The sequence below is a fragment of the Athene cunicularia genome, assembly GCF_003259725.1.
Source record: "Athene cunicularia isolate RWA chromosome 8 unlocalized genomic scaffold, athCun1 chr8_part1, whole genome shotgun sequence".
Taxonomy (NCBI): domain Eukaryota; kingdom Metazoa; phylum Chordata; class Aves; order Strigiformes; family Strigidae; genus Athene; species Athene cunicularia.
In genome coordinates, this window is record NW_020799109.1 from 31388958 (window position 1) to 31416728 (window position 27771).

The 27771-nt window shown below is 44.4% G+C and overlaps 1 protein-coding gene across 1 annotated transcript; it reads right to left on the reverse strand.

Annotated features, from left to right (window-relative positions):
* Window positions 1-1126: 1126 nt before the first annotated feature.
* Window positions 1127-27525, reverse strand: TNN (tenascin N). The gene is given in 18 exon segments (XM_026854235.1): window positions 1127-1411; window positions 2418-2581; window positions 3269-3356; window positions 3358-3437; window positions 4116-4212; window positions 5330-5481; window positions 6333-6465; window positions 6969-7099; window positions 9688-9951; window positions 11511-11774; window positions 12766-13029; window positions 15920-16183; window positions 18134-18223; window positions 18736-18921; window positions 19801-20064; window positions 23347-23724; window positions 24724-25179; window positions 27498-27525. Coding segments are annotated over 17 exon segments (3378 nt in total). The 5' UTR covers window positions 25136-25179; window positions 27498-27525; the 3' UTR covers window positions 1127-1264.
* Between the last annotated feature and the right edge of the window lie 246 nt (window positions 27526-27771).

Consider the following 27771-nt stretch of genomic DNA (forward strand, 5'->3'; position numbering starts at 1 on the left):
AAAGAAAAATAATTCTGCCACCCAAAGGAAGGAAGACAGAAATATTGCAGTTTTATTACTTCCCCCAAAGTCCAGGAAGGATTCTTTAAAATGTATTACTCAGCTTAGCACTGGGATAGGAAAGGCCATGACGACATAGGACAGTCATGTTCCAATCTGCTCAGACAAGGAAGCCTTTGAGCAAGCATCATTTGGTGAGCTCATACTTCTTCCCTGGCTGCAGCTGGTGGCCCAGAATTTTAATATCTGCTCATGGAAAGAAAATAAAACTCACTTTGTGGCCATGAGGAAAAAAAGCAGCCAAATGTGTAAGCATGCACTATGGCCTGAGAGAAAGCGTGCAGGATAGGTTTAACTCCAAGATGCTCGTTTTAGGGTGGATGACAAGCGTTAGCATTTCAGCATCACTAGCTACCACACTGCTGATGAAAAAGCAGGAGGCAGATGGGACAGTCGCATACAGAATGTTCACGGTCTGTAAGTGGCCTCCCTGGCAAGCAGGTTTGGGATGGTGAGCAGAGCTTGGAGGAGTACAGCCCTTACACCCACTCTGTTCTGGGCCTCACACAGGAGTCTGGACATTAATTTATTGCCAGTCTCCTCAGGCTTTTCTTTAGGCTGGGAGACAAGAAAAGACAAGCAAAATAGAGAGCAGGATTTTAACCGAGATGCGATTCTGGAGGTTGAGGAACCCAGACTACAGACCTCACCTGGGTCAATGAGTCTTGCCAGTAGCCTGACAACTTTTCCCAAACCCCGCTCTTTGATGGTAGAAAGAGTAGGGAATGTGCCTCAGATGACAAGGGGAAAGGAAAAGAACACCACAGACCAAAACAGGGAAAGGGGATAGTCTCAGGAAAGAGCTCTCTGATGTAAATTAGGGTCATATTACTTTTTAGCAGGTTCAAGTTTAATTTTTTGAAGTCTGGACAGCACCAGAGAAGGACAGAATTAAGAGGAGTCAGCACCCTGGGTTTTCAGAAAGAAGAACATCTGTTAGAGCTTGTTTTATGCAAAGTTCATAAAAGTTGCATATATTGGATCAAGCAGGACCCTGTCATGTTTAGCCAACCAGGGGAGCTACAAGTTGTGCTCCACACAAGCTCCCCTCCCCAGCCCCAGGCTGGACTGCAGATCCAGAGATTGCTGGGTGCACCTTGGTCAGTGATTGTCTCCAAATGTATCAGTGAAAGCTGTCTGAATCTAACTTTTTTAAGAAATTGTGAATCATTATCTTTGGGTACTGTCCTGCACAGAGTTCGATTTAAGCCCTGATCTTCTTCCTCTTCCCTGATAGGGACCTCTTCTTCCTCCCTAGGACTGGCTCATTACTGGAAGACTGAGGACAGATCTTCATCTCAGTAAAAGGGATGGAGAATTCATGGCCTTTCCATGGCTCCCAGTTCACACCCTGGGAAAAAAACAAGGAATTTATTTTACTAAAGCACCCAGACCAGGAGAGTTAGGAGTCTACCACTGCTCCCCTCTAATTCCATTTAACCCTCCAATAAACAGAGACGTGCTATTGAGACGAGCACAGGTCTTATGTGGAGCAGCTGAAGGAACTGGGGTTGTTTAGTCTGGAGGAGGCTGAGGGGAGACCTCATCGCCCTCTACAACTCCCTGAAAGGAGGGTGCAGAGAGCTGGGGATGAGTCTCTTGAATCAACGAACAAGCAACCCGACAAGACGGAATGACCTCAAGCTGCACCAGGGCAGGGTTAGACTGGCTATTAGGAAGCATTTCTTTCCAGAAGGGGTTGTTGAGCATTGGAATGGGCTGCCCAGGGCAGGGGGGGAGTCCCCATCCCTGGAGGTTTAAGAGTTGGGCTGACCCAGCGCTGAGGGATATGGTGGAGTTGGGAACTGTCAGTGTGAGGTTAAGAGTTGGACTGGATGATCTTCGAAGTCTTTTCCAACAGAGATGATTCTGTGATTCTGTTGTTCACCGGATTTTGACTGTAGTCATCATCAGTCTTCCAGACACTCCTCAGATAAATCAAATCTCTGTCCAGTTTGGAACACAACAGGACTGAGCCATCTTCAAGCCCAACATAAACCTGTATAATGAGATCCACACCAAGGCATGCACTGAAAGCCAAGCTGTAGGCTACATGAGACAGTGAGAGAGCATCCCATTGTGGCTCCTAGTGAGTGTTTCTTATGCGTACCCCTCAGAAATCAAGACAGCTCCACCTCAAGTATCTTTACCCACTGGAATCAGGGGGTCATGAGTTCAAGTCCTCTGGATCCAGGGAGGACAGAGTAAGAGCTGTAAGTTTCCTTATAGATCATTTTCTTTTAAAATGATAGCCTTGCCAACCTCTCATGCTCCAAGGAGAGACATCCTCTCCGTGTGTTTTCTCCAGGTGAGGGAGAAGAACTTACCACCACACAGAGCTCTGCCACTCACCTCACCTCACTGTGCTTGCTCTCCCTGTATTTCCCATTGAGGTTGGCCAAGTGGCAGTTCTTATACAACCCTGCCCCATGGTGTGTCAGAGCACAGTTGCTGAGAGCCACATCATTGTCCCTGTCCCAGGTTGTGAACTTCCAGCCATTGTGGTAGGTCACTGCATCCCCTAAGGGAAGGGATAAAAGACGTGAGTAGGAGTAAGATACTACAGTTGCTCAGCCTGAGGGCTTATACACCTTTCAGGCAGAACACAGCAGGCCTGTCAGGAGAAGAGCAACAGCACAGAATAGGGCTGGACAATAATTTCTGAAGGGCTGCTATTAGAGGACACATCCAAGGGCTGGATCCTCCCAGCTGAAGATCTAAACCTTAGGGCAAGAGGATATTAAAGGGTAAGTGGAAGACTATGGACATTATGGCAACAGTATGGATTTACCAGTGGTAGAAGCCAGCACCAGGATAGCTGCCACTGTCGAGTAAACTCCCATTCAGAACAAAAGCCACTTTCTTTGGACTTCTCAGCTGGGGGGGCCCAGAAGTTGCTCTACCATCAGCACAGGTTATTCATGGAAATACTTCCCAGTCTGCCTTTTCAGCTGGTGTTTCACTGGGTAGCAGAGCCCTCTCTTCCCCACAGAAAAGCAATTCTCTCCTGTCTTCAGCAGGAGACAGGCCTGCGGGCAGACTCTCCTCAGCCTTCCTCAGAAGTACAGACTTCTCTCCTCAAAAAGAACCACATCTGATCTAACCTGACCTAATGAGCTCCCATGCTACTGGCAAAACAAATACACAGGTGACAGGATTTGGTTCCCTGTGCTGAGCAGAGACAGCACAAGCGCAAGGCACTCCTCACTAGCATTGCCTCTGTAATTCCCCACCGACAGCTTGTATCTGTCCCTGCTCGAGGCAACCTGGAAGAAGCCATAGACAGCATAGACAGATTTCGCTGGCTGTCCGCAAATCCACCCGGAGTTCATAGCAGATGGGGCTGCTGCTTGTGAGATTGTGCAGCTTGTCAAGACCTAGAAGTAGAAAAGAATTACTCTTAAAAGGGAAAAGCATGTTCACCTTTGCAGTCCTGGACTCTCACCCTGTGGCCATTTTGGTTAAATCAGCTATTTCCTGCCTCCCTCCTTTCCTTCTTGATGCTTTTGTGACATTTTGCCAAGATTATGCTGTCTTATCTTATTTTCTGGCAGGAGACAGCAGTATCAGAAAAAACAAACAGCCTAAACCAGCACAAGACTAGCTGTAGTGCAACATCATTTTTCCCAGAACATTTAAAGACTCTTGCTCCAAAGACCCTGACCTATTTAGTGCTGGATTCTCTGATCCACACGGAGTTCACTAACAGAACATGACAGACAAAAAATGACCAAGTACGCCAGGTTTTGTGTAGTATCCTAGTCTGCATTTTCACAAATGCAATTTCTTTATTTCCCCTCTCACAGGAAAACACAAGCCTGAAATAAACCCTTCCAGAATTTGGCCTGCTCTGGGACTACTCCAAAGCGCAAAGATGTCAGTGGAAATATTTAGTGGGCCTTCAGAGATTCCTCAATGCTTCATTGGTCTTTCTGGGGAAGACACAAAAGCTAACAGTTCAAGCCTGTAGGCTCAGGGGACTGGATATTTCAGCATTAAAATGCTTCTACAGATCTAATCTTCATCTCTTCACTGGTCACACCCATGTACTGTACCAAGCCAAAATTCTCCAGTGGGATCTCCAAAGCCCTCCACATAATTTTTCCAGCATTTGTAGAAATCCACCTCACTAGTGCTCCGCCTCTGGAACACCTGCAAAGCAAGGATTGCTAAGTGAGAGGTTATAACAGGCTGAGGAGAGACAAGGAGGATGGGGATGAGAAATGCTCATCCTGATTCAAACACAGACAAAAAGGTAAAGCATTCAGGAATAGATGGCTCTAGCTGATGTTACATGGCACCTGAGCAGGGTGCACACAGGAATCCACTTCCATTTTCTGACTGCACATAAGCACTGGGGTGAATATTTAGTTGTGCAAATTTTACAGTTTGCTTTCCACAAATGCCCATGGACAGCACAAATCTGAGTGTGATCTAAACACTCAGACAAAACAGGCTTAGAGACAAGATCCACAAGACATTTTGGTTTCTAAACTTCACCAAAATCAGAGGGATTTGGGCAATAACACACAACAAATTATTCCAGTGGAGAAAATCCCTTATCACTGAATAGGAAAAGTGAAAAAGGGAATAAAGATATTTTTATTTGGTTGTTTAGGGAGACAGCTATCAGAGAACCTCAGATTCACTCCTTCAATGTTCATACACATTCCCCACCTCAAAGCATATGTCCTTCTGCCTCCAGATTCCTTTGGGCCACTTGACAACTACTGTGCAGTCAGAATCCCAGTGCATGCTCACAGCAGTAGCATTTAAAATACTAACAAGCATCAGCTGAAATGTGTCTACTGTCCATACATATAAGCTTATACTGTAGTCAAAATGAGATAATATAGTTCAGTTAACCCATTATGCAAGGCAGTTAAGCAGAGCTGTACTACCTCATCTTTACCATAGGTCTGAATCCACCCTCACAGACAACTCCCATTACCCAACTGGCAAGAGGTAACACATTAAGCTGTCATAACTCAGTCACTGCCCTCCATCAGCAATAATATAAGCCTGTGTGGCATTCATGACCAAACAGTGAAAAAGCCTTTGAGCCATTCAGTCTCCCACAGGATTCCTACTGACAGTCTGAGGTGGTACATCAGCATGCACCACCCTTCCTAAAACATGCCACTCCATCAAGGCAGAAGCTGAAACACCATAGTGCGGTAGAGCAAAAGGAGCCTCAGCTAACACCAGTACCAGGTCCACTTGATTATACTTATTAAAAAAAAGCTGAATGGAGGAGATAATCACTCACTGTCCACCTGCCTCCATCAGTGGTCATGTCACAGTACACCTGCATTGGCCTGCTGCCCTCCCCATTGAGGTAAATGGTGTAAATGCCACTGGAGGCATTTCCATTCTGCTGCGCCTGGCTGCAGTCCGTGGAGTACAGGTAGAGGAATCCAACTGTGAGAACAGAGGGGGCAAAACTTCACATCAGCAAAGCAGGCCATAGAGCTGGGGGAGGCATTTCACACCCTTAGGAATCTCCTAAGGACAATGGTACTGGAAGAGAAGTAAAGCAAGCAGCAGCACTCACACAGCACCCAGTGGCATCAGCAGGTTGCTGCTGGCAGCCTTCACCACTGCCTGGGCACTGGCACATGGATGGGGTCCCCAGAGGCTGCAAGAGTTGCAGTCTTGGGTTGCAGTGAGAGTGGGAAGAGGAGCCCTTGCTTGTGAAGGTGGGAGTGCCAGTAAACAGGAACTATAATTCCTCCTCATTTCACAATTTGTCCACATTTGGGCAACACCTGTGGGCACTGGCACAGTATGAGAGACTCCCACAGCAAGCTGGTGTGAGATTTTCTTTGATTTGCTGCCATCCTGGCGTGCCTTTCCTGACCTCTGAAAACACGGGCAGCTACCCAGTGCCATGAGAGTTCATAAGCAGCTGTGCCCTGCCATTACTTAGGATGGTGCAGAAAGATCTCTAGCATATCATCACCTCTCCTGCCCACTGGCAGCTCACCAGCAAGCTTTGTCCTGCGCCTGGCTAGCGAGGTTTGCCAGTAGCACTGACCAGTGTGGGCGATCTTCCCTCATGCTATCCTGTTGTGTTTCCAAGCTTCCAGATGGTGTGGCTTACAATGGACACCCAGGCAGGACACACATCAGTGAGTTGCTAGATGGTTTGCTTAGGATCACATAGTTTCCCAGTGCATCTGTAGAACACAAACTCCATCTCTGACCTCCACCATAAAGCATGACAGCTGCAGAGCACAGGAAAAAATTCAACACCTAAGGCCAATTCCTACCTGTTGAGAAGGTACTATCTGTCTTCCTGCTCTGGCGATCTCCCTTACAGGCCATCACAAAGATGGTATACCTCAGTCCTTGTTCAAGTCCTTCCAGCACAAAACATTGTTCGCTAGCACCCAGCTGTACTTCCTGCCAAATAAAACAGATCAAAGGTCAACCCAGCTCTGAGCAGCATTTAGCTTTTCTGGACCACAGGGCCTTATACTCCATATGCATTTATGGGCTTTTCTTGTAGAGTTCAGACAGGCACATTCACTGTATATCCTTGAAACATGGAGTCCATCTCGTCAGAAAGAAGATTTGAGGCAGGACACTGAGGACACTCTATCCCTGATGAGTTCTGCCCTTCCAGGTAATAAAAAGTTAGAAAAGTGAAGAAACAAACAAGTTCTCTGCAGCTGGAGATCTATCGGTAAGAGGCATTCCACTGTCACAGAGTCCCTCCACAGCTTCTACTCATGACAGTAGCACATATCCTTCCTTAAACTTTCTCTCCCTGGGCCATGGATAGCATAGATTCCCCCTCAAAATTGTTTTTCTGTTGTTCATATAACCACAAGACCCAACTGGCAGAGCCCATAATCATAGGGGTGATTTCAGTGTGGTCTGAAGGACTGAGGAATTCATTGTACCTTACTTGTGCCATCTTGACCCTGGTAGGTCAGAGTGTAGCCATCAATCTGTGCTTCAGGAGGAGTCCAGGTAACCACGCCAGTAGAATGAGTCACATCTGATACATGGATGTTCTTGGGAGGATCAATCTCTACTAAAAAAGAAAATTCAAGTCCCCTTGCATAAACGAAAGACAGCAACTGCAGTGCAGGGCTTGGGCTGAGCTTTCAATGCCTGATGCTGTTAACTGGGAAGTACAGAAGTCACCCAGTGACCTTCATAGCTAGTAAGCAGAACAAGCCCAGACCAAACATGTTGAGGTCTGCTACAGATGTGGTTTGGAATGTTCTGCAAGCCCTGCAACTGGCTTAACTGTACAGGACCCAGAAGCTCCTGACATGTCTGCCTGAGAAGTCTTCATCAGGCTCATCTCTGAGGAGAATTCACAGATAGGTCATGTTTACGGTCCATGCCCCAATCCTGAAGCATGGCCCTAGTATGGCCTGCTGAGAGCCCCTACCCCCTATTTCCCTACTGCAGATGAAGAGTGACTTCACAACCTTTATTGCTGTTATGCTTCAGCCTTCTTTAGTAAACACAAAAATACAAAGAAAGCCACAAACTTTACAGTTTAGTCTGTGCTATATATGGCACACCAGCTCCTTCACCAACATCAAAGGCTTAGCTGTACTCTTCCTGTGCAGCCAGACTGCCCAAGTTCAGCATGAGGAGAAGAACGGAATTATTTTTAAGCAATGCCAGTTCACAGCAGTTGTCAAAAAGCATCTTATGAGATACTCACAACAGGGCTGAAGTGCTTCCCTCAGAATAAAAGGAATTTCTAAAGCTCAGTTGGAAGTAACAACAATGAAAGCAGCCTCTCCCTAATTTTCATCCTGTGCTTGATATATTCTATAAATTTTGGGAACATCTTTAGGAAAACAATTTAAGGAATAAGGTTTGTCTGACTTTCCAAGTTTTAGAGAGAAGGTTCTTGGTGGGCAGTGATGGCCTTCAGGGAAGAGTGCTCCAACCCTGAAGTACACCTGAGTTTATAGCAAACTATAACTGAATAATTCATCTCAATTCCCTGCTCTTCCACAAACCTCCCTGGGGCACTATGGGCATGTCATTGTTGATTCAGTTCTTCTCCATATAAACCAGGCAACAACGCTTCCCAGACCTTGAAGAGTGCCTATGAGGATAAGTATAACAACAATTATAATGCATCAGTGAAATATTACAGTTGCAAAAAGGCCATGGAGAAAGACAAGGCCAAGCTATGTCTGTCTTAGATAAAGCAGGAGAGTGGCACAGTGTGGCTTCTCCCAGGAAATGCTGCTCTCCTCGTGCATAGGGTTACCACTTAAAACACACACAAAGACAGAGGAGAGGAAATCAAAACACCACATATATAAGGAGAACAACAGGGACAGTAACACCAAAGTTCACACAGCATGTTATTTATAACACTGGCTGATGATTATAACTGACAACAGCGTTTCACCAGGCTCACAAGTTAAGCATTAGTTCATTATCTAATGAACTAACGCTTCATTTGGGAGACTACTAAAGAATTGCTTTAAGTAAAATGACCCAGAAACCTTCCTCAAGAGTAGCTCACTACATGTATACCTCGCTCTGGACAGTAGAGGGAGATAAAAGGTACGAATCCATCACGAGAAGCAAGGATGGAAAGGCAGCCTTAGAGGCTACAGTTTCACAGCACTGCTCTTAAACGGCTGTCAGCAGTTTCCATGGGTGCAGGAGACCACCGCAGAACACCTCCCTGCCGCAGCTGCTTTTAAAGCTACGGAATAATCAGCCATCGCCTTGAGCAAGACAATGTCTTTTTTTTTTTTTTTATTCCTCAGAAGTTGTATTATTTTAGCAGAGGTGTCATTACTTTTGGAAATATAACACACACACAAAAAAAGAGTACATGGGGCTTTTGTGCAGGTATTTCAAAAACATCCCTACTAATACTAAACACATTCCTTCTCCCATCAGTTTCAGTTCATGTGAAATTTCCAGGTGTCTCCATTTTCATTCTGGTTCAAAAAAACCATTTCAATTTGCTGAAACTCTCCTGCATTTCTAGATCCAGATCAGTTCAGTCTTTTGGCCTCAAGAGATCTCTATTTGTCACCATCAGCTGCCCTTGACCTCAGTAAGCACTTGGGAACTGTTCAGCATCTTGCCCTAAATCCAAGCTTCAGCTGTCCTGTCTCACACCAGCTTGATTCATAATCTTAGAAAAAGTACATTAGCAAGGCCAATAGACATGGAGTGACCCTGAAATGTTCCCAGTACACCATAATCCTTATGGCTGACTGAACAGAACAGATTTAAGCCTGCTTGGCAGTCTCCTAGGACCAGTCTAAGGCCACAAGTCAAAGGGCAGGCCATTATTTTTTACTGTCCCCAATTCTAAAAAGGTTTAACTTTGGTTGTTAAACCTCTGTTATTGTTAAGCTCAATAGCAGCACATGAAGCACCGCATGCTTTTGATTAAGGACTAGTGAAATAAGCTGGGTACCATCAGTTGTCATTATGACATCTGCCTCTTCTATAATCATCTACAGGCGCAGTCCCCATTACAGTAGTCTATACTCACACACTAACCTCCAGAATGGGTTTACCACTATGTATCTTCATTACCCAGGAGAGCTCACAAAATGTAAAACAAGTGAGTAAGGTTCTTCTACCCCCTTTCCTTTCCCTTCTGCCCACAGTTACCTGTCATCATGTCAGTGATTGCCCTCTTGCTCTGCTTGCTTCCCAGCTCTGCCCAGAGAATGATGGTGAACTTCATGCCTGGTTTCAGTCCTGTCAGGGTGGTAATGCTCCTGTCCTTCCCCACATCTATGTCCTTGGTGTCCCCATCAGCAGAAGCATAGCTCACCATATACCTGTTTATGGGAGCTTGGACACTATCCCAAGAGATGGTGGCCAAGTCCTCTGTCACTCGGTCAGTGACCAGATTCTTTGGGCTGTCCACTTCTAAGAAATAAAGCTCAGAGTAGGAAGTATGGTTAACTAAAAGACACATGTTCCCCTTAAAACTTTTGCTTTCTAAAGCCCCATGATCCTATGCTCACGAGGTGAAGGATGACGTCGACTAACTCATCTGTAGCTTTACTGGGTCTCAGTAGATGATCATCACTCTTGCTATCAACAATGCAAAACTGAAGTAAGGCAAGGTAAGGCACTGAGACATGGCCATCTGCAGACAGAGGCCTCGGGAGTGCAGATGATGATGCACATCACATCTGGCTTCAAAGTAAGCAGAATAGCAAGACCTGTGTCCTGCCCCATCTCTCCCTCATTCCCAGAAAATGCTAGCAGTGTCCTCTGCCAATCAGTCAGCCTTCAGCCTAGCCAAGCAGCCAACTTCTGTAAGCAAAAACCCTGATTATACAAAGGGAATTACCGATTGTTAAGATCCAGGCTCAAGTCATTTGCTATCCTTTCATGTTTTTGGAGAAGACAATTAAAAAAGGGGTGCCTCCTTCTAAGTCCTGATTCATTGACAAGTACTATTCTTATCAGTGACACTAGTTGAACCATCCTAAGTTTAGGCAAGATTCTACAGCATACTGGGACAAAGCTCAAGCTTAGCATATCTAAAGACTAAAAAGAGCAGGCAAATCTGATATGTGAAAACCACAGTGCTTTAGCAAAGTGCTGTGAAGCTCACACTAGGCTGATATTTCCTGAACTAACAGGGCAGTCGTCAGTTCCACAAAGTTCTCTAGACTTGGCACCTTCTCTACCTGAAGCTCAAAGGTGCCTGTAGCACGGATGCCCCCACATCATAAGCGACCACAAGACTACCTGGTGTCTAGCAACAGGCCTATTGACCTGGCTCTGCAACAGGCCACAAGAAAACAGAATAGAAACTGAGATCATCTCCATGACATAGTGTCATGTAGAAGTGAGACAGGGAGTCTAAACAATCTTAGATTGACGGTGCAAGGCTTTCGCAAAAACAAAAGGAGGTGTATGGGACTGTTCGACAAGACATACCAGGTGCTGATAACATTGCTAGTCTACTATCTCCTAGCTCAAAGAAAAGTCTCCTCTGGTCCTTGAAGTTGTGGGTTTCAGCAACAGACTACCCCAAACACGAGCACAAACTGGCCTGGCAGTCTGGTCAGAAGCCAGAGAACAACTGAGGCTGCACAGAGCGACAGGGTGAAAAGTTCATCAGCGAGGAAGAAGAGGTACTTCATCTATACAACCCCTCCCCAGGAAGTTGTGACCCCAGCCCGGAGATTGAAGAGCTCATCGCACAGGCGCAAGGGGAGGAGACATGATTACCATGAGAAGCGAGGGGAGGCAGGGGTAGACTATGTATATGTATATCTATATATATGTATATGTCTATGAATACGCACTATTTTGTAACATATAAGCCGGACGGGAGCTGCAAACGGCACGCATGCTTGTGGTGGAGTGATCCCCCATGTGCCCAGCGCTGAATAAACATACCTACTTTATAACTCCAAAGTTAGAGTGATTTTTCCACAAGTCAGAAGCACAAATATTCTCTGGAATACCTGTCACTGCCTCAGTCCTGATCCTCTTGCTCTGCTGGTTTCCTTTCCCTGCCCAGAGGAAGATGGCATATTCAATGCCAGGCTTCAGTTCTGTCAGAGTCATGGTAGTCTCGTTCTTTCCCACTTCCATCTCCTCTGTGTCACCATCAACAGAGGTGTAGTTCACCATGTACCTATCTATGAGAGCCTGGACCCTGTTCCAGGAGATGGTGGCTGTGTTCTCTGTCACTTGGTCAGTCACCAGATGAGCCGGGCTGTCGATTTCTGCAGACAGTTAGTAATGAAGAACACAGGCTGTCATAAGCTATGACACTCCTTTCCCTCAAGGGCTTTGCCAGTTTCTTTCATTTTCAAGTCCTATTTCTGATCACACATTGATTGGACCCACAAAGCTGGGAGGTGTCAAGGTAGGTCTGAGGTGGTTTGACTGGGATCTGTCTTTAAACCTTATAGAATGGCCTTTCCTACAGAATGGCACAGCCAGTCCTGGCCTGGACAGAAAAGAGCCCTTGCAACGCAAAGCAAGACACTGTTGCTTTCTTGTTTTCTTATGGTCACAAGTCACTGAAGCTCACATACATGTCATCTGTCCAGAATGTGAGAAAACAACCAAAGTTCTTTTGTTAAGAGACCAGGATGACCCAGGTATACATTTATTCATCTTCCCTCAGCAAGTCCCTGACCTAGAGCATAGCTCTTGTAAACACCTGCAACCATTTACAATCAATTCAGACATTCATGTCTACAATGTTGTTATAAACCAGTAACCCTCACACTGGGCAGATCACTGCACCTTCTGAACCTGGCTGCATGGGGGAAAAAAGTCCTGGTAAGAATAACTGAGGAACAAAGATTAATCATCCTATTGCAAGAAAAGTGATCCTGCATGCTACAAATCTCTCTACACTTCAGTTTCTTCATCAGTGAAAAGGAACTGAGCATTTCCCTATTCCATGATGAAGGATAAACAAATTAACCAATTAAAATAAACATGACTATACAAACACATGACACCACTGCAAAGACTTAATTTTCCCTAATTCCCATTGGTAATCACAACACAGCCCGTTTGTAGTACATACAGGTAATTAGAATCTCTCTATGATGATCCTGAATAGGTTTCACAGCACAATGCTGAAGACTTGGCCTGTTAAGCCTGAATCTCCCTCTACTGTGAAACTGTCTCAGAAAGGCAGTGTTAAGGCAAATGTGGGCTGTTAACTCATACTCTTAACAAAACCTACTGCCCACTTACCTGTCACAGCCTTAGTGCTGGCCTTCTTGCTCTGTTGTTCTCCCTTTTCTGCCCAGATATAAATGACATACTCCATGCCTGGCTTCAGTCCTGCCAAGGTAGTGACATCCTTGTCTTTCTCCACCTCTCTCACCTCTGTGTCCCCATTAGCTGACATGTAGCTCACTCTGTATCTGTCTACTGAAGCCTGGACTTTCTTCCAGGAAACAGTTATTGCATCCTCTGTCACTTGGTCAGTCAACAGCTCAGTTGGGCTGTCAATTTCTGTAAGCAAAAGTCATAATTAGAAGCTTTAGAATAGTGCTGTGGTAATCATGATGGTCTAAAGACACAGAGAACATAAGTTTTATAGGCAGAGGTAGTATGTTTTATTAGACTATCAAATATATTTGGAAAAGTAGATAAGCTTCAGGAAATGATTCTATGACCAAAAAGGGCTTGTTTTCAAAAAGCTTGCTTGTTTTCTCCAGCTCAAACTAGCAAATCTAATACAAGTTTTATCTTTAGCTATAAACTGTGTTTTAATCATGCAGTGTAAAAACTGTAAAAACTTAAGCGAGTCTCACTGGATATCCCCATTTGTGGGGCTAAATCATTTTATACTGTTGAGTACAGTGCGAGGTAGGTTAAACAAGGGTGCTAACTGCTTGCAAGTCCTGACATTCTTGACACACTGGTACACACACTCGCACGTCAGTGCCAGCGTGGCTGAGCCCAGGCAGGGCCAGTCAGCCCTCTGCCGCTGCGCTGGGGTAGTTGGACTGCTGATTTCTTCAGGACTAGTTAGAAGTGAAGAACAGTTGTCCTTACACTTACTCCTTCCCCTCAAGGGCCCTGCCAATTTCTTCCACTTCTCATCCTTTATTTCTTAACCAAGGATGGGCCTGAATTACAAAGCTGGGCGGTACCCGGTTCGGAGGTATTTCACCTGGGGTCTAGTTCTCCTCACAGCTGCAACAGCAGGGCTCTTCACTGGGGAGCGACAAAAGCACAGCCAACGCTGCACAGGCAGAGGAAAGCCTATGCAGATTACGGTGTTACTGTCTTTTGCTTTCTGAAGATCACTACCTCATGCCTGGGTTACTCTGGAAATTAACTCAAAAACCAAATCACCTTCTCAGAATCTCTGAAATGCTGCTCTCCTAGAACAAGATTACTTCTTACTAAAGCAAAACTTCCTGTCACAGCTCTGATGTCTGCTGGACTCCCCTCTCTGCCCACAGACTGGTGGCATACTTTTGTGCTCAGCTTTGATCCTGTCAGGGCAGTCACACTCTTGTCCTTTCCTGCCTCCATATCCTCTGTCTCCCCATCAGTTGTGTTGTATCTCACAAAATACCTGTCTCTCAGAAGAGACTGTGACTGTGTCTTCTGTCAGCCACCTGGCCACTACATGGACACTAGACTGTCAGTTGTTTAAGTTTGAAGGTGAAGAACCAGGAAATGGCACACAGTGAGGACTATGTTCATGTTCTCCACTAGAAAAAAGCCACTTTAAATTTCCTCCCATTATTACAGTCATTCCCCTCCCCATGTTACAGATGGAAACACAATGCTAGATTTCAGAAGCTTTAAGTCACTACCACAAAACAGCCTGTGGGAACATGGGCCCTTTGAGGACAGCCCAACAGCCCATGACCTTTACACAGAGCATGGGGTTTTGTTGGTTTGTTTTTTTTTTTCTTCTTCACTGAACTAGCAGCTTGAGCAGTGAAGGACTTGCAGATGCATTCAAATTATTGGGACAGTATTTCTTATTCTGGCTTATTCTGCTGCAGGCTCTAAACTCCAGGGCACAAATGCACAATGATCTGACAGCCACACTGTAAGTCACAACACACCACTTTAGCTGCACTATGATTTACCACACATTAACTATAGTAAAAGTTGTGATTTTCCACCTGTGTGTACTATTCTCACCTCTTTTGCAAGATGAAAATACATTACTTCTCATTTTAATGAAAGATGCTGAGCTCATTTATGTCACCCTAGAGCAATGTGCACTGGGAGCGTGTATCTGAATAATTACAGCTCATCTAGTTAGCCCTATAAAATGTGTCAAGAAAAATCAAGTGAATGATTTTCTTGTGTGATAGGAAAATCAAGTGATATGAAAATCAAGTTTGTCCTTTAGTTATAATTGCACTGCAGCTGAGCATGGGCTGTGCATTTAACTCTCGAACTCCCTGGGTGGTGCAGGAGCTTCCCAGGCAGTCACCTGTATCAGTGAGAACATGGCCTGGCTTGAGTCAATGGACCAACCTCAAAGTAAGTGATTGACTAAGCTTCATAATTAAGCATTTGACTGATCCTTACTGTTCCCCTCTCAGTGGGAACTTCAGACAGCCCTACAGATTCCCCAAGGCAGCTCCTGTTTTGTCTAGTCTGATTTATATGTTTAAATGTGTTGGTTAACGTCCTGAGTGGAGCATCCCAAATACTCCCTGAAGTAATTTTTGCTGTAGAAGTGTAGATGGCACATAGATAAGACATTTGTAAATAGTCAGTAGAAACTGCTCCTGTACACACAGCCACATTGGACCATGGCTGGCTGGATTATAAAAATTGAGCACAACAGCAATTCAGGGAGTTTCCTAATCCAGCTGCAGACACTGCTTCAAGCACCCTTCCAATGGAGACTCCCTGTCACCAAGGGACAGTGACCAAATGTCCTGTTGGGGTGATTTGATTACCCACGTGATTCTTAATTTATGCCATGATCCAATTATATTTGTCTGTCCTTTTTTACAAACACTCTGTTATGACTATCTATGCAAAATGTTTTCCCCATCCTGTTTGGAAAAGCCACAACAGTCACACAAAGAAAAGCTTGGAGGTGGCTTATGGTATTTTAAAGGCAAGACATGAATGACACATTCCAGTTACGAGGCTTTAGTTTTGGTTGTGTTTCACTGTTTTCTGTACTGACAATAACTGGTGCCTTGCCACAGGGCCTGTCCACAACAGGACTCAAAACGAAGTGTGGTCAAGCTGAGCTGGAGACATGTTCAGCCACACTAGTAAGAATAACATTATTTTTTTGCCTCACTAAAACCCGTGCAAAGCAAGAGAAGCTTTACTAAAACAAGTAAAATTGATTAAGGCATTTGAAATTCAAAACTCAGCTACCTCCACTGCTGCTGTGACAACTCACCTGTCACAGCTCTGGTGCTTGCCTTCTTGCTCCTCTGGGGCCCCTTCTCTGCCCAGATGTGGATGACATATTCCATGTCTGGTTTCAGATCCAGTAAGGTGAAGACATAATTTTCACTTCTCACCATTATTTCCTTGGTGACCCCATCAGCTGAGGTGTATCTCACCATGTATCTGTCTATGGGAGCCTCAACTTTATTCCATAAGACAGTCGCTGTATCTTCTGTCACTTGGTCAATTGCCACATTGGTTGGGCTATCAGTTCCTGAGAGAACATTTCAAATGGCAGAAATAGGAAGCTCCAGCTGAATTAAACCACTAGAATACCTGTCAAAACATGTGCATATTTCCTTCATTTTTGCCTTGCTGCTTTGGCCAACTAAAACACAGAGCCACCTAGGTTCCCCCCTACAGCCCCTCGAGAAAGGCAGGCATCCATGAGAAACCAGCATGGTCAGATTGAGGAGAAAGCAGGACTGTTCTACCATTTAGATTAAACTTTCTGTTTTTTTCTACAGGAAGAGCTTGCAGACTACCTGCCTCACCTTCCACAGGTACTAATTTGAGCATTACTTTCTCACTTGCCCTCCTTACAGCATTAAGTACAGGCCCCATCCCTCCTCTGCCTCTGGTGTCAGCCTGCCCACCCTGCAGACCTGTCTCTCAGACTCCCCCAAGGCTTCTGCTATTTTAGGTGATGAATCAGTTTAGTGGTAGCTCTTGCAATAGCTGATATTTGTCTTAGTCACAGCTCCTAAATTCCAGGGGTTACATAAGAATATGAGCAGGATTACTCATTGTGGATTTTTTTTTTCTTTTTAAGAAGTTTTGCAGCCCCCATGTCTGTGAAGAACAGCTTGAAAACACAAGCCAAGGATGTTCCAAATAATCTACACAGGGAAGAGCAGCCTTACAATAGCAGTGTGGAGCTTGTAGGTTTTGTCATTTTAAAATCAATATTCTTTCAATGGAATAATTTACAAGACAACCTCGGGAATGTCAGGCCTGATTTGTGATTTTTCAGTCTTTGGATGCAACATGCCTACCCTTTTGTAAGAAAGCTGAATTTCAGAGTTTCCAGAATCTTACAGGTAGAATGAGAGTTCAAAATTTTGCATGCTCTCTTTTGCAAAATAATTCCTCAAAAATATCCTGCTATTTTTCTGAAGCATCAGTGAACCAACAGGGTTTCCAGATCTGCTTTAACATTCAGATCTGGAATGGCCAGGCTGCTGGTTACAGGAAAAATAACAAGTGACAGTAGAACCTGCCAGGCCTCCTGAACTGTACTGAGCACACAGTTGGAGCAAAAGTCAGCTTAAAGATTCTTCTGTGCTCTCCTCATGCTGGAGATAACTATGTCTGACCTGGCGTCTGTCACAAGATAAAAACAGTCCAAAGCTCCTACCTCTAAGAGCAGCAAGTAGCTGAAGCCTCTTCAGTCATTTCACATGTAAGAGGCAAAGACTCAAACTACCCCAGAAATGCAAGAGCTGTGCCACTGTGCAGTCCTGTGCCCCTGTCCGCAGGGGAGGTTGATCAGACCACGCAGTGGGCTGGGACTACAGTCCCCAGAGGAAATGCAGGCCTGGCGATGGTGCGCTGATCTTCTCCTCAGTCCAGTTGTTGTGTTCAGTCTGGTGAAAAGAAAAATAACTCTGGAGCCAGGCAATACAGTAAGGAGGAAGAACTTCTCCTCCTCTGTATTGCTCCTGGGGTCAGAGACCAGACAAATGAGCAGCAGCTAATAGCTGCAGAGCAGTCAGCAGCAGCTGCCCAGAGGATCCACAACAAAGGGCCATACCCAGACCACAAACTGTGTGTGCTAGGCTTAAGCAAAGTCATCCTGTCAATATTCTAGTTAGAGAAGTCATGAACCAGCAAATTTTGAGTCACTGCTAGACCTACTTCTGAGCTCATTTGAGGGTTGTTATTACACACCAAGGCCAGTTTACTATGTTTATCATGTGTCTGGCTGGATCTGTTGGTCAAGTTAAGGGTGAAGTTACTGTAGGTTTAAAACCAAGGCAAAACTCTGAGCTAGGGTTAGATTTAGTGTTTAATATACAGAGTAGACAAGCTTAAACAAGATATAAGCAGACCTGGCTGCAGGTCACACATGAAGAAGCAGCCAGCCCTTTGTACTGCAATCTTGACAGATCTGTCCCCGAACCCTGGGGTAACATCACTATCATAAAAGAAACTTCCTGCATACCAGTCCTACCACTCATTGAGGATGGTTTCCCCTCTGTATCATCTTTCACAGGTATGACAGTGACCTTGTACTCTGTGCCAGGTTTCAGGCCTACAAATAGCAAAAGGGAATATTACCAACAATTAGGGAAGACAGTAATTTTTCTTAAAGAAAGCTATTTTGTTTAGTCTATCTGTTCTAGGTTTGTAGCAGAGAGGAACTTAAAGTTTAGACTTCTACCTAAATTTCATCTTGAAAATGCCTTGATAACACTTTTGTCCAGTCTTGCCCTTAGTACATACATTGACTATAGCAAGCAGGGATTTCCATAACATCAGTGATACCAGCTCGAAACAGAAGAACATACTTTGTTCCTAACAAGGACAGAATTAAAGCTGAATTTATAAGCCTTGAAACTTGCTATCCATAGGACATAGAAGCTTCCTCCCTGTGGACACACCTATCATTATGGAACAGGAGAACTCCAACATAGGAGGCACGAGGTGAAGGAAAACTGGCCACCCGCACACGAGAGAATTGCCTCAGGACTATGGTCTGACTGTCAATCGCTCCTGCCACTTCTCCCCGCCCCTGCCTGGTTTGGAAAACCCACAAGTACTCACCAGTTATGATGTGTCTGCTCTTAGGGTCATTGCTTTTGGGCACCATGACCTGCTTCTCATCCACCTCCATCAGGGATCTGAACTTCAGCTTGTAATAATCCACATCTGTTGGTGAGTTCTCTCACTCCACTTCCAGGGAGTGCTCCATCTCCTCTGTCACTCAGATGGCATTGAGTGCAGACAGGACTGGGGAGGACAGCAGGTGGCCATGAGGAACCAGCATCAGCACAAAAAGGTGAATATAAGATAGGAAGTTACTAAACAGTCCTTCTCCCTGCCCAGTCACCTGCTCTGAGACCCAAGACATTTTCCTCAGCCAAACTGAAGACTTAAGCAAGTACAGCACAATCATTACTTCCACAGGCTTAGTTTTATCCATGGTAACACTCCAACTCAAGAGTTTTCTGGCTTTCAGCTCCCACCTGTTATGCCAGAAGCAAGAAAAATGTCAAAATAACCAAACTTTTCACTGTTTTTGCCAAGTGCAGGCAGACAGCATAATATCAGCTGCTAAAAAAAAACAGCATTTCAGTTTGAGAAACTGCTTCAACTATGCAGGACTTCCACACTCAACCTCCTAACCTCAGTAGCATCATGCTCACTTAGTCCTGGGAAGAGACTAGGAGGAAAACACACTGTTGCAGACATGCTTGGCAAATTAGTACCTAGGAATAACATCCTGCCTTCTTTAAAGTCCCCTCTCCATCCAGTCAAACAGTGCATTGTTCTTAATAACGGCTGGCTTTATCTTGCATGCTTCCATTTCTGCTTCTTGCAGCAGACAACATTAGGGATTCCCTGGAATTCAGGGATGTAAATGAAAGTAGGATTTGGACAAGATAAAGGGAAGGAGAGGAAATGTGCAATACATTCAGCCCTAACGATACATATCTGGGAACAGGTACTCCAGAAAAGAACAGTGACAGAAAACTGCAACAGAGGCTGGGAAGAAAAAGTGCTCTCCAGCGCAGAGACAGGATGTTACAAACCTGCAGAGCCAAAGGATTTGCTTCATTCTTAAAGATCTATAACTTCTGACTGAAGAAAAATACTGCCTGCTCCTACCTGTACTTGCTTCTAGGTACTTGGGCTCACTGGCAATCCCCTCCGTCACATGATGAAGAGTGACATTGTATGTGGTGCCAGGGCGGAGACCCACAATTTCATAGCTGAGCTGCTCTTTGGGCACATGAACTTATTTTGCCAACATCTGATACCCTACTGGATAATAGTTAATTAGGTAATTATCCACATCAATTGCTGGATCCCAGCTGACAGCCAGAGAGTTCTCTGTGGAGTTCAGCAGCTCCAGGTTCTGAGGTGCAAGCACTAGAAGAGAAACAAATTACAAAATTGCAATGAGGATGATGTCTTGTCACACGGCCAATCAAGAAATTTTTTCAAACCTATTTTGAATGCAGAGAGAATACAGAACTGGGACTCCCAGTCTGTAGTCATCTTGGATTTGTTCAATTCTTTCTGCTCAACAGCATATCATTAAATACAAATGAATACTGCAGTCAGTAACAAATACACTAATTTCCTGGATGTCTCTTTCCAGCTTCTAACCTACACTGGCATGAGAAAAACTCTCTCATAAAGCTGTCCCTTCCAGTGCCTCTAGGAAGAAAAAGACAAGCCAAAACCTCCTTTTCATATGACTGAGTTATTTCAAAACATTGACTGGTCCCCAAAACTGGGAACACAGCTTCTCCATGGCAAAGGTAGAAAGCTGAGCTTTTATACAGATGGAAACTGACACTTGGTAGCTGGAAGAGACCTGCTGCAAATAATAAATTTCAGGACACCAACAGTGCTTTAATCATTTTACCACAAGACAGACAGATCAGCAGCATCTTGAAGCAGCCCTTGAAAGCAGTCAATGTAGAACATCTGTCAAAAATTTTACCCGATTTTAACTGTAAGTAAGTGCATCAAACTGTTCAAACCATCTACCAGCTGTATTTCATTAGCAAGGCACTAACCGATAGGAAAAAACAAGTGTCTGTAAAAAGGCATGCGTCAGCAACATATAGGTCAGAAAACATCATGAGATTGTTCTCACTTGAAAGGCAGCATTCATTCCCTTGTGTAATTCACAGCTCTCACCAAATTCCACCCTCAACGTTTTCATCAAAAGCAATGGCATGAACACTTTGTACAGAAGATAAGAACATTCATCCTGCCTCTCCTTGTGATACAGAAGCTGGATTTGAATAATCCAACTTTGCAGTAAAATAATAAAGTAGCTGAATACATATGGTGTAGTTTATCCCTTGACTAAGCATAGTTTGGAAGAGGATTGCATCTGCCTCTCTGAAGAGGAGAGATGTGGCATAAGAAACCAGTATCATCTCTTTAGAACAAAGCCTAGGACAGTTTGTGTTTCCGAGCAGGGCGTTTTGATGAGGGTTTCTTACAAAGGCAGTGACTCTCTAGCAGAGAGTCTTCTCCAGACAACGTTACAAACCCAGGCACTTCAGGACTTGACAGAGACACATCTGGCCAGGCCTGGGGGTGTGAAGGGGAAGGAGGCACTGCCTGGTCCTGGTAACCCTTGAAAACCTTCTCCTCTTGCTCTCTGACAGCAGAGCCTCCTAGCCTGAATCAAAAAGGGTTCATCACAGGCACAGCACTAATTGCTGAGATGGATTAGGAGGATGGGTGGTTGTGGGCTGTGCTGAGTCCATCTTGTGTTCTGCTTGCTCTCATCAATCTCTCTCCACCTGGCAGCTTCTCCTGCAGAAGCCGGCCAAGGCCCTAATGGCTGAAGCGAGCAGGAAAGGAGCAGCTCATTTACAGACTCAGCACTGGGCTGAAAGCATGCACTGGGGCTTGTTGAGAACCCTCCCTCCCCGGGGAACTGCAGAGAGTCCCTCTATTTTCTAATTTCATGATGACAGTATCAACACAAAGACTTCCTGGTTAAACTAATACTGTGCTGAGATACCAAAAAATTGGTTTTGTGGTTACTCTTGTTTTAAGCTGCTGGTTTATTCATCTTCAGATACCCCACAATGCTATTTTGGATTACCAATAAACAAAGTCCAGAGAGAGCACAAACCAATACCTGCTGTTCAATGTGTCCCTGTTCTCTAATTCTCCTTCAGAAGGAATTGCAAAACATTCATTATACCATTGCATGCTTTGTAGTAACTTCTAAATGTTCAGACATTCTAGTTACCATGGCAATATACAACAAAATATGTCATTTCATGACCTGAGACAGATGATAAAAGAACATAATAATAATATTGATAAATAAATAAAAACAATGCTCAGTGTAAATCTCCCAGGATGAAGAAATCTAACCCAAATTAGAACAGAAAAGGCAATTTGACATCTATGGGAGACAAGCACTTGGCTACAGATGCTGACATGACAACCATTTGCCTTTGGATTTAAAAAAGTTTTTAAGTGTAGTGCTCAGAAACAGCAGCAAAATGGATTGTGCTATAGCATTAACTCTATAGTGCTTGTTCACTCGGAGAACAGAGGCTGCTTTCACAGCCTGAAAAACAGCTACTGGTGTTGTGTAAGGAAGCGGATCCAAGGCTGGGCCCAGCAAGGCCTTTGGGAGAGGCTGGCTGGGCAGCAATTCTCTGGGAAAGTTGCTTCTGCTCTGGGAGAAACTCTTCTGCTTGACTCCACTGTAAAGGTGCTGCCTCCCGAGCAGCAAATCCCAGTCCATCATCAGGAGAAAAGAGTGCTGGAGCCACAGAGAAACATCTCTGGATAGTGTGGAAGTGGTAGGAGGAGTGAAGTTTTGATGCAGAGCTCTTTGGATGAAGAATTTGAGCTAATAATCTTTAAAATAAAAGGTGAGTCTCTAAGCAGATAGATAAAGCCTGAGAGGTGAGGGATGATCCAGAGCAGAAAAGACCTGAATAAGGTCACTGCAAAACCTTAATGAGCAATACCTGGTGTGTGGCTGTTACCTACCTCTCCTTCATGAGGAGCTGTGAGAGACTAGATGAAGCAGTGATGCACTGAGAAGGAAAGGGAGCTTTCAGGGTAAAAGGCCAAGTGCTGAAGCCTGGAGTATCAATCTGTGGTTATAGGGAGATTATAGGTTTTTCAGAATTAAGCAGAAACTGCAGGACACACACATCAAGGTCAGCTCAGACAGGTCTTCTCAGGCAAATCCTACTGCCTTGTAACAAAGCAGGATAAGGGGGAGTTTCCCAAAGATCTCACTTCAAAGGGAGGCTAAAGGATTTATGTATTCTTCGTCTCACTCAGATCAACTACCTTGTCGGCAAGCAGTGCACACTGCAGCGAACATGATTTTACCTTCTATTGTCTCATTTGTATGTCAAGAAACAGACTGTGGCTCCCTCTAATAGCAGGCTCCATACCCAATTTTGCTCTCTCCTTCAGTTGCTACGCACAGGCTTGTGCTAGCACTACCTTTAACTGCATTTCCACGTTTCCCAATTCAGAACAGTTTTCCAGTCAATTCTGGAAGATAAGGTTCAGTCAGCAACCCATAGCCCAATAGGAACTCTAAGAGGAACATGGTGACCCCCAGGATTAACCAGATGTTTATGGGAGGTAGAGAGGGAAACTCTGATAAGGAAGGGAGGGGAGGAACTTACAGGTATGTCTTACCCTGGGAGCAGTCAAGGCCAAAGAAGCCATCATGGCAGTAGCACTTTCCTGTGTCACAGAAGCCATTGCCTCTGCAGTCCCTGGGACATCATTTCTTGCTGCAGTCCTCTCCAATGAATTCCTCGTGGCACTGGCAGACCCCTTTGGTTGTATCACTGATCCCGTTGCCACTGCAGTTCTCAGGACAGAGCTGTTGGCTGCAGTCCTCCCCCAAGTGAGGCTCATTGCAGATACACTTCCCACCATCACAGCGCCCGTGGCCGCTGCAGTGGCTGGGACAGGTGGGGCGGGAGCAGTCGCTGCCCTCCCAGCCCTTGGCACACTTACAGCTGCAAGTCTCATAGAGGAAGGTCCCGTGGCTGCTGCAATGCAAGACACCTGGCTAGAGCAGCACCAGGATGCACAGCAGCAAGTGTGACACACAAATGAGAGAAAATTTAAAAAAAAAATTAAAAATTAGAAACAGCGATGGACAAGTAGTGCAAAGGTTTGTTCAAGGTCACTAAAGATAAAGCATAAATATCACTGGAAAATATGGGCTGAAAAAGACCTGAAGATATCACCTTGTCCATCTGTGCCAGGCCCCAGGAGGGACCAGCTCCACTCTGCCTTTCCCAACACATTTGCCCATAGTCAGCCAGAATGCAGATTCCACAACTACCCCAGAGAGTAAATCAGAAAGCTTTTCAGTCTCTAACCTGAATCTTCCTGGCTTTAACTTAAGCTCACCATTTCTCACCACAGTTATTATAAAGATGGAGAGCACATTATTGTCATCTGCCATACACCTGTATTTTTCACATAAGCAAAGATTTAGCACTTCTCCCTCTCCATTCCCCCCAAAAAATGACTTTATTAAATCTCTTCTTAGAGGCCCTGCACTATAAAACTTTGATCATAAGCCGAGCCAGTGGCCACCACAAAACATCATCAGCAATTCTATTCTTCTTTTATTCAGTTATCAAGGAGAAAATAAAAAGGCAAATTCTCAAGAACTGCAAAATTCTGGAGGTAAAAATGAGAAAGGAAGGACAGCAATAAGAAGTGCCTCCCTCATCTTCCACCCTCCTGTCCTCCAGAAATTCCTCCATTGAATCCTCCCACCTACGGGAAACTCAGGAACTTCTTCCTTTCCACTTCTGTGAGATGCCTGGGGACATTTCTTCTGTGCTGGTTCCAGAAACAGTCTGTACTATCACATTTTGGGACCTTCAGATTTCCTTTCACATCACAGAAACCAGAGCACTATCCCATCAGTAGGATTCAAGCATTTTGCTCACAGAGAATCCTCAATAACCTTGACAAATGGATTCCAGTCCCCAAATCTCTGCAGTAAATAGGCTATATCTAGGATGTAAGAACAGATATGTTACTTACCTTGGCTTCCCCCACAGCACTTCTGAGGGCTGCAAACTTGTCTCAGCTCCGCCACTTCTTTTTCAAGCTTCTCCATCCTTTCAAACAGACCCTTAATGTGGGGCAAAGTTTCACAGCCCTTTTTGGGTGCATGCACATGAATGTCGTGCCTAAAGATTATATTCTGCTCCTCATTTTCGTCGGCTTCCCCAGGATCTAGCTGCACCCCACTGTTGTCTTCATGCTGTAATGGATCTGCTTCCACCTTAATCTGGGAGGATGCAGGCAGGTCAATCTTGTAGTAGTGGCTGAAGGATATTCTTTGACCTCCACTGGTGCAGTTGTGAGATGCAGGATGTTGAATAGCAGATGTCTGAAGAGCACAGCACAGCAATACTGTCATTGGGAAGGCAAGCCAGCTCTGGAAATCCATCTGGCAGGTTTTCAGAGTAAGCACTGACCCCTCAAACAGCACAGCTGCTTTCAAGAAGAAAAGAAAAAGTAAGAAGGGTGATCATAAGGGTGGTTTTCATAATTTTCTAAAAGACAAATTATTTGGTTTGCCCTGATTTAGTACTAGGTCGGTAAGTACCTGAAAAAGAGTCATTGGATGAGTTAGATACAAAAGACCCTCTAGACCCACCCCAGCTAGGCCCTTTAAGTTTGCAACCTTCAAATAAGGCATAGTATCATAGTTCACCACAATTACCAATTATGCCATAGCAATTTTTATTCCCCTGCAGTTACAATAGACATTGTATCAGTCTCCCAGATACAATCTGGACTACTGATCACCTTTTGGCTGTGGCAGTCTCCAGCAGCTTGCATGGTTTTCAGCTAGAAGCATGGTAATTGCATTGCTGCTGCATGCATGAAAAATTCAGAGCTAACATTGATCTTTCAGTACAAGAAGTCTGGGAGGATGCTTTGTTCACTTTACATGCATCACCCTATGAGATATCTCTCCCAGGACAGCTGCATTTCAGGCATGGGTGGAAATGTTTTCAGGAAGATGTTGAAGGGGATGCCAAGGGCCCATTTCTACAGGGACGGTAAGTGTAGAGTGCGTTCTCACAGAGGGAGATCAGCACAGAGAAGTGCACAGTGGAAGAGGTCTCACTGGGATAGACTACACATGTCTGCATGTAGCTGGAAAACAACTCACAGCCTTCTGCAACACACTGTTAAACTGCCCTTTCCTTCTCCCATCACTCACAGCCCGTGGTTCTGTAAGTGCCCCTCATGTGCCAACCTGACCAAGTGTCAGCCCCAGCCTTGGAGTCCTCATCACTGCCTCTGCCTGCTGGAGATAGAAGAGGAGGGAAGCTGAGTTTCTGTGGAGCTGAGGACATCTGCTCTGTAGAGGCAGGACTGAGATCCTCACCTGGCTTCACATCTATTGTTGATTACATCTCACAAAACCCTCGCTTTGGTTATGACTGTCCTGACAGAGCTGAATCTGCTGTCTTCAGCTTCAAGGTCTCATGTTGATGATTTTTTATTTAGTCCACGACTTTAAAAAGGCCCTTTAGATTTAAATTACCAGGTTTTCACCACTGGACTCAAACAATACATAAAATTATAAAATTAAACCCATCCTCTTCTTTTAGTATAGCACATTGTTAACTGGATTGGGGAGAATTAAAATATTTCCTCCATTTAAAACCAATGCATTGGCATTGTGTCCCCAGACACCGGATTCACTTGAGGGATTTCAAGTTTATTTCGCTTGGACTCAGTTTTCTGATTTGTTATCTCAGCATTGGCAAGGTTCATTTAGAAACTACCAGAACAAATCTGTTAACACATGGGGAGAGAGGATGTGCTGTAAACCAATTTGCCTTCCTCTACGTTTATTTCAAAAGGCTTCTTTCTTTCCTACACTGCATAAATAGGTAAAGCTTGTTTTCAGGCTGATTAAGTCTCAAATTTAAGACTTAAAAGTAAATAAATATTACTGTTTAACTGCATTGACATTTAGAGGTCAAAACCAAAGTCCAAACATTTGAAGTATTCAGGAAGTCTTCAACAGAAACAAAACAGTTTGCTGTAAAAGTTTTGTGCTGTCAACCAAGCAAGAATATTGGACTTAAGAAATGAATACCCATAGAAAGAATAACAGGAAGGAAGAAACTGAACAAACATGGGTGGAAGGTTAAAATGTAACGTTAGCAACCTAAATTTATCAGTTGGCTTATTCAAGGTTACAAGCTAAATTTTGGCATTAATGGTAGATGTCAATCTGTACAGGAGGTGATACATACTTGGTTAAATACTTAGAATTTCATATCACAGGATGCAAATACAAAATGCCACCATATGTGACTTACTAAGCAGTCATGTTATTCATTGCAGAAGTAGAAGAGAAAAACATTATTTAAGTGCTAAATTAGGTAATGTGATAACTAGAAAGCATTTGGCCAATATGTATCCATAGTAACAGCACATCTGAACCCAGATAATAGTGCTGCCCCAGATAATACTCTCTGAAGTAACTGAGGACTCCACTCCTAAAAAATCATACTAAGCTTTCAGCTCCTCTGCTATTTCCACTATAATGACATTTCTGAAAGTCATAGAATCCTGAGTTACGATGAAAATCAACTGTTTCTATGAAACATCCTTGTGCCTCCTAAATGACTGCCAATACTTTGGAAATATCCCTATTATTAGACTCCTGTCCTACCATTGGCAGCACAGCTACGGGAAGGTGTCCTTCATGCTCAGAAACATAAGGCTTTGGTTGCTAAAAAACAGACAAAAAAGCACTACCACTGGAAATACATAATACCTACCTATATTGTAGGCCACTTCAGTGCATCTCTCTTCAAGCAAAATCATCACTGACATCAACCAAAATAGGGTGAGGAATTCAAAATTCAGTCTACAATTCTTTATCTTACATGAATAATATAAAATAAGGGAATTATCTCTGCTTCTCTGCTGCTTATTCCCAAGTACCAATTTGTTTGCTTGGGTTTTTCCCCCACTCACCACTTCTCTTACAGTAAGAGGGGGGGGGGGGGGGGGGGGGGGGGGAGAGAAGTATGTTGCTCTGCGAAGGCAGGG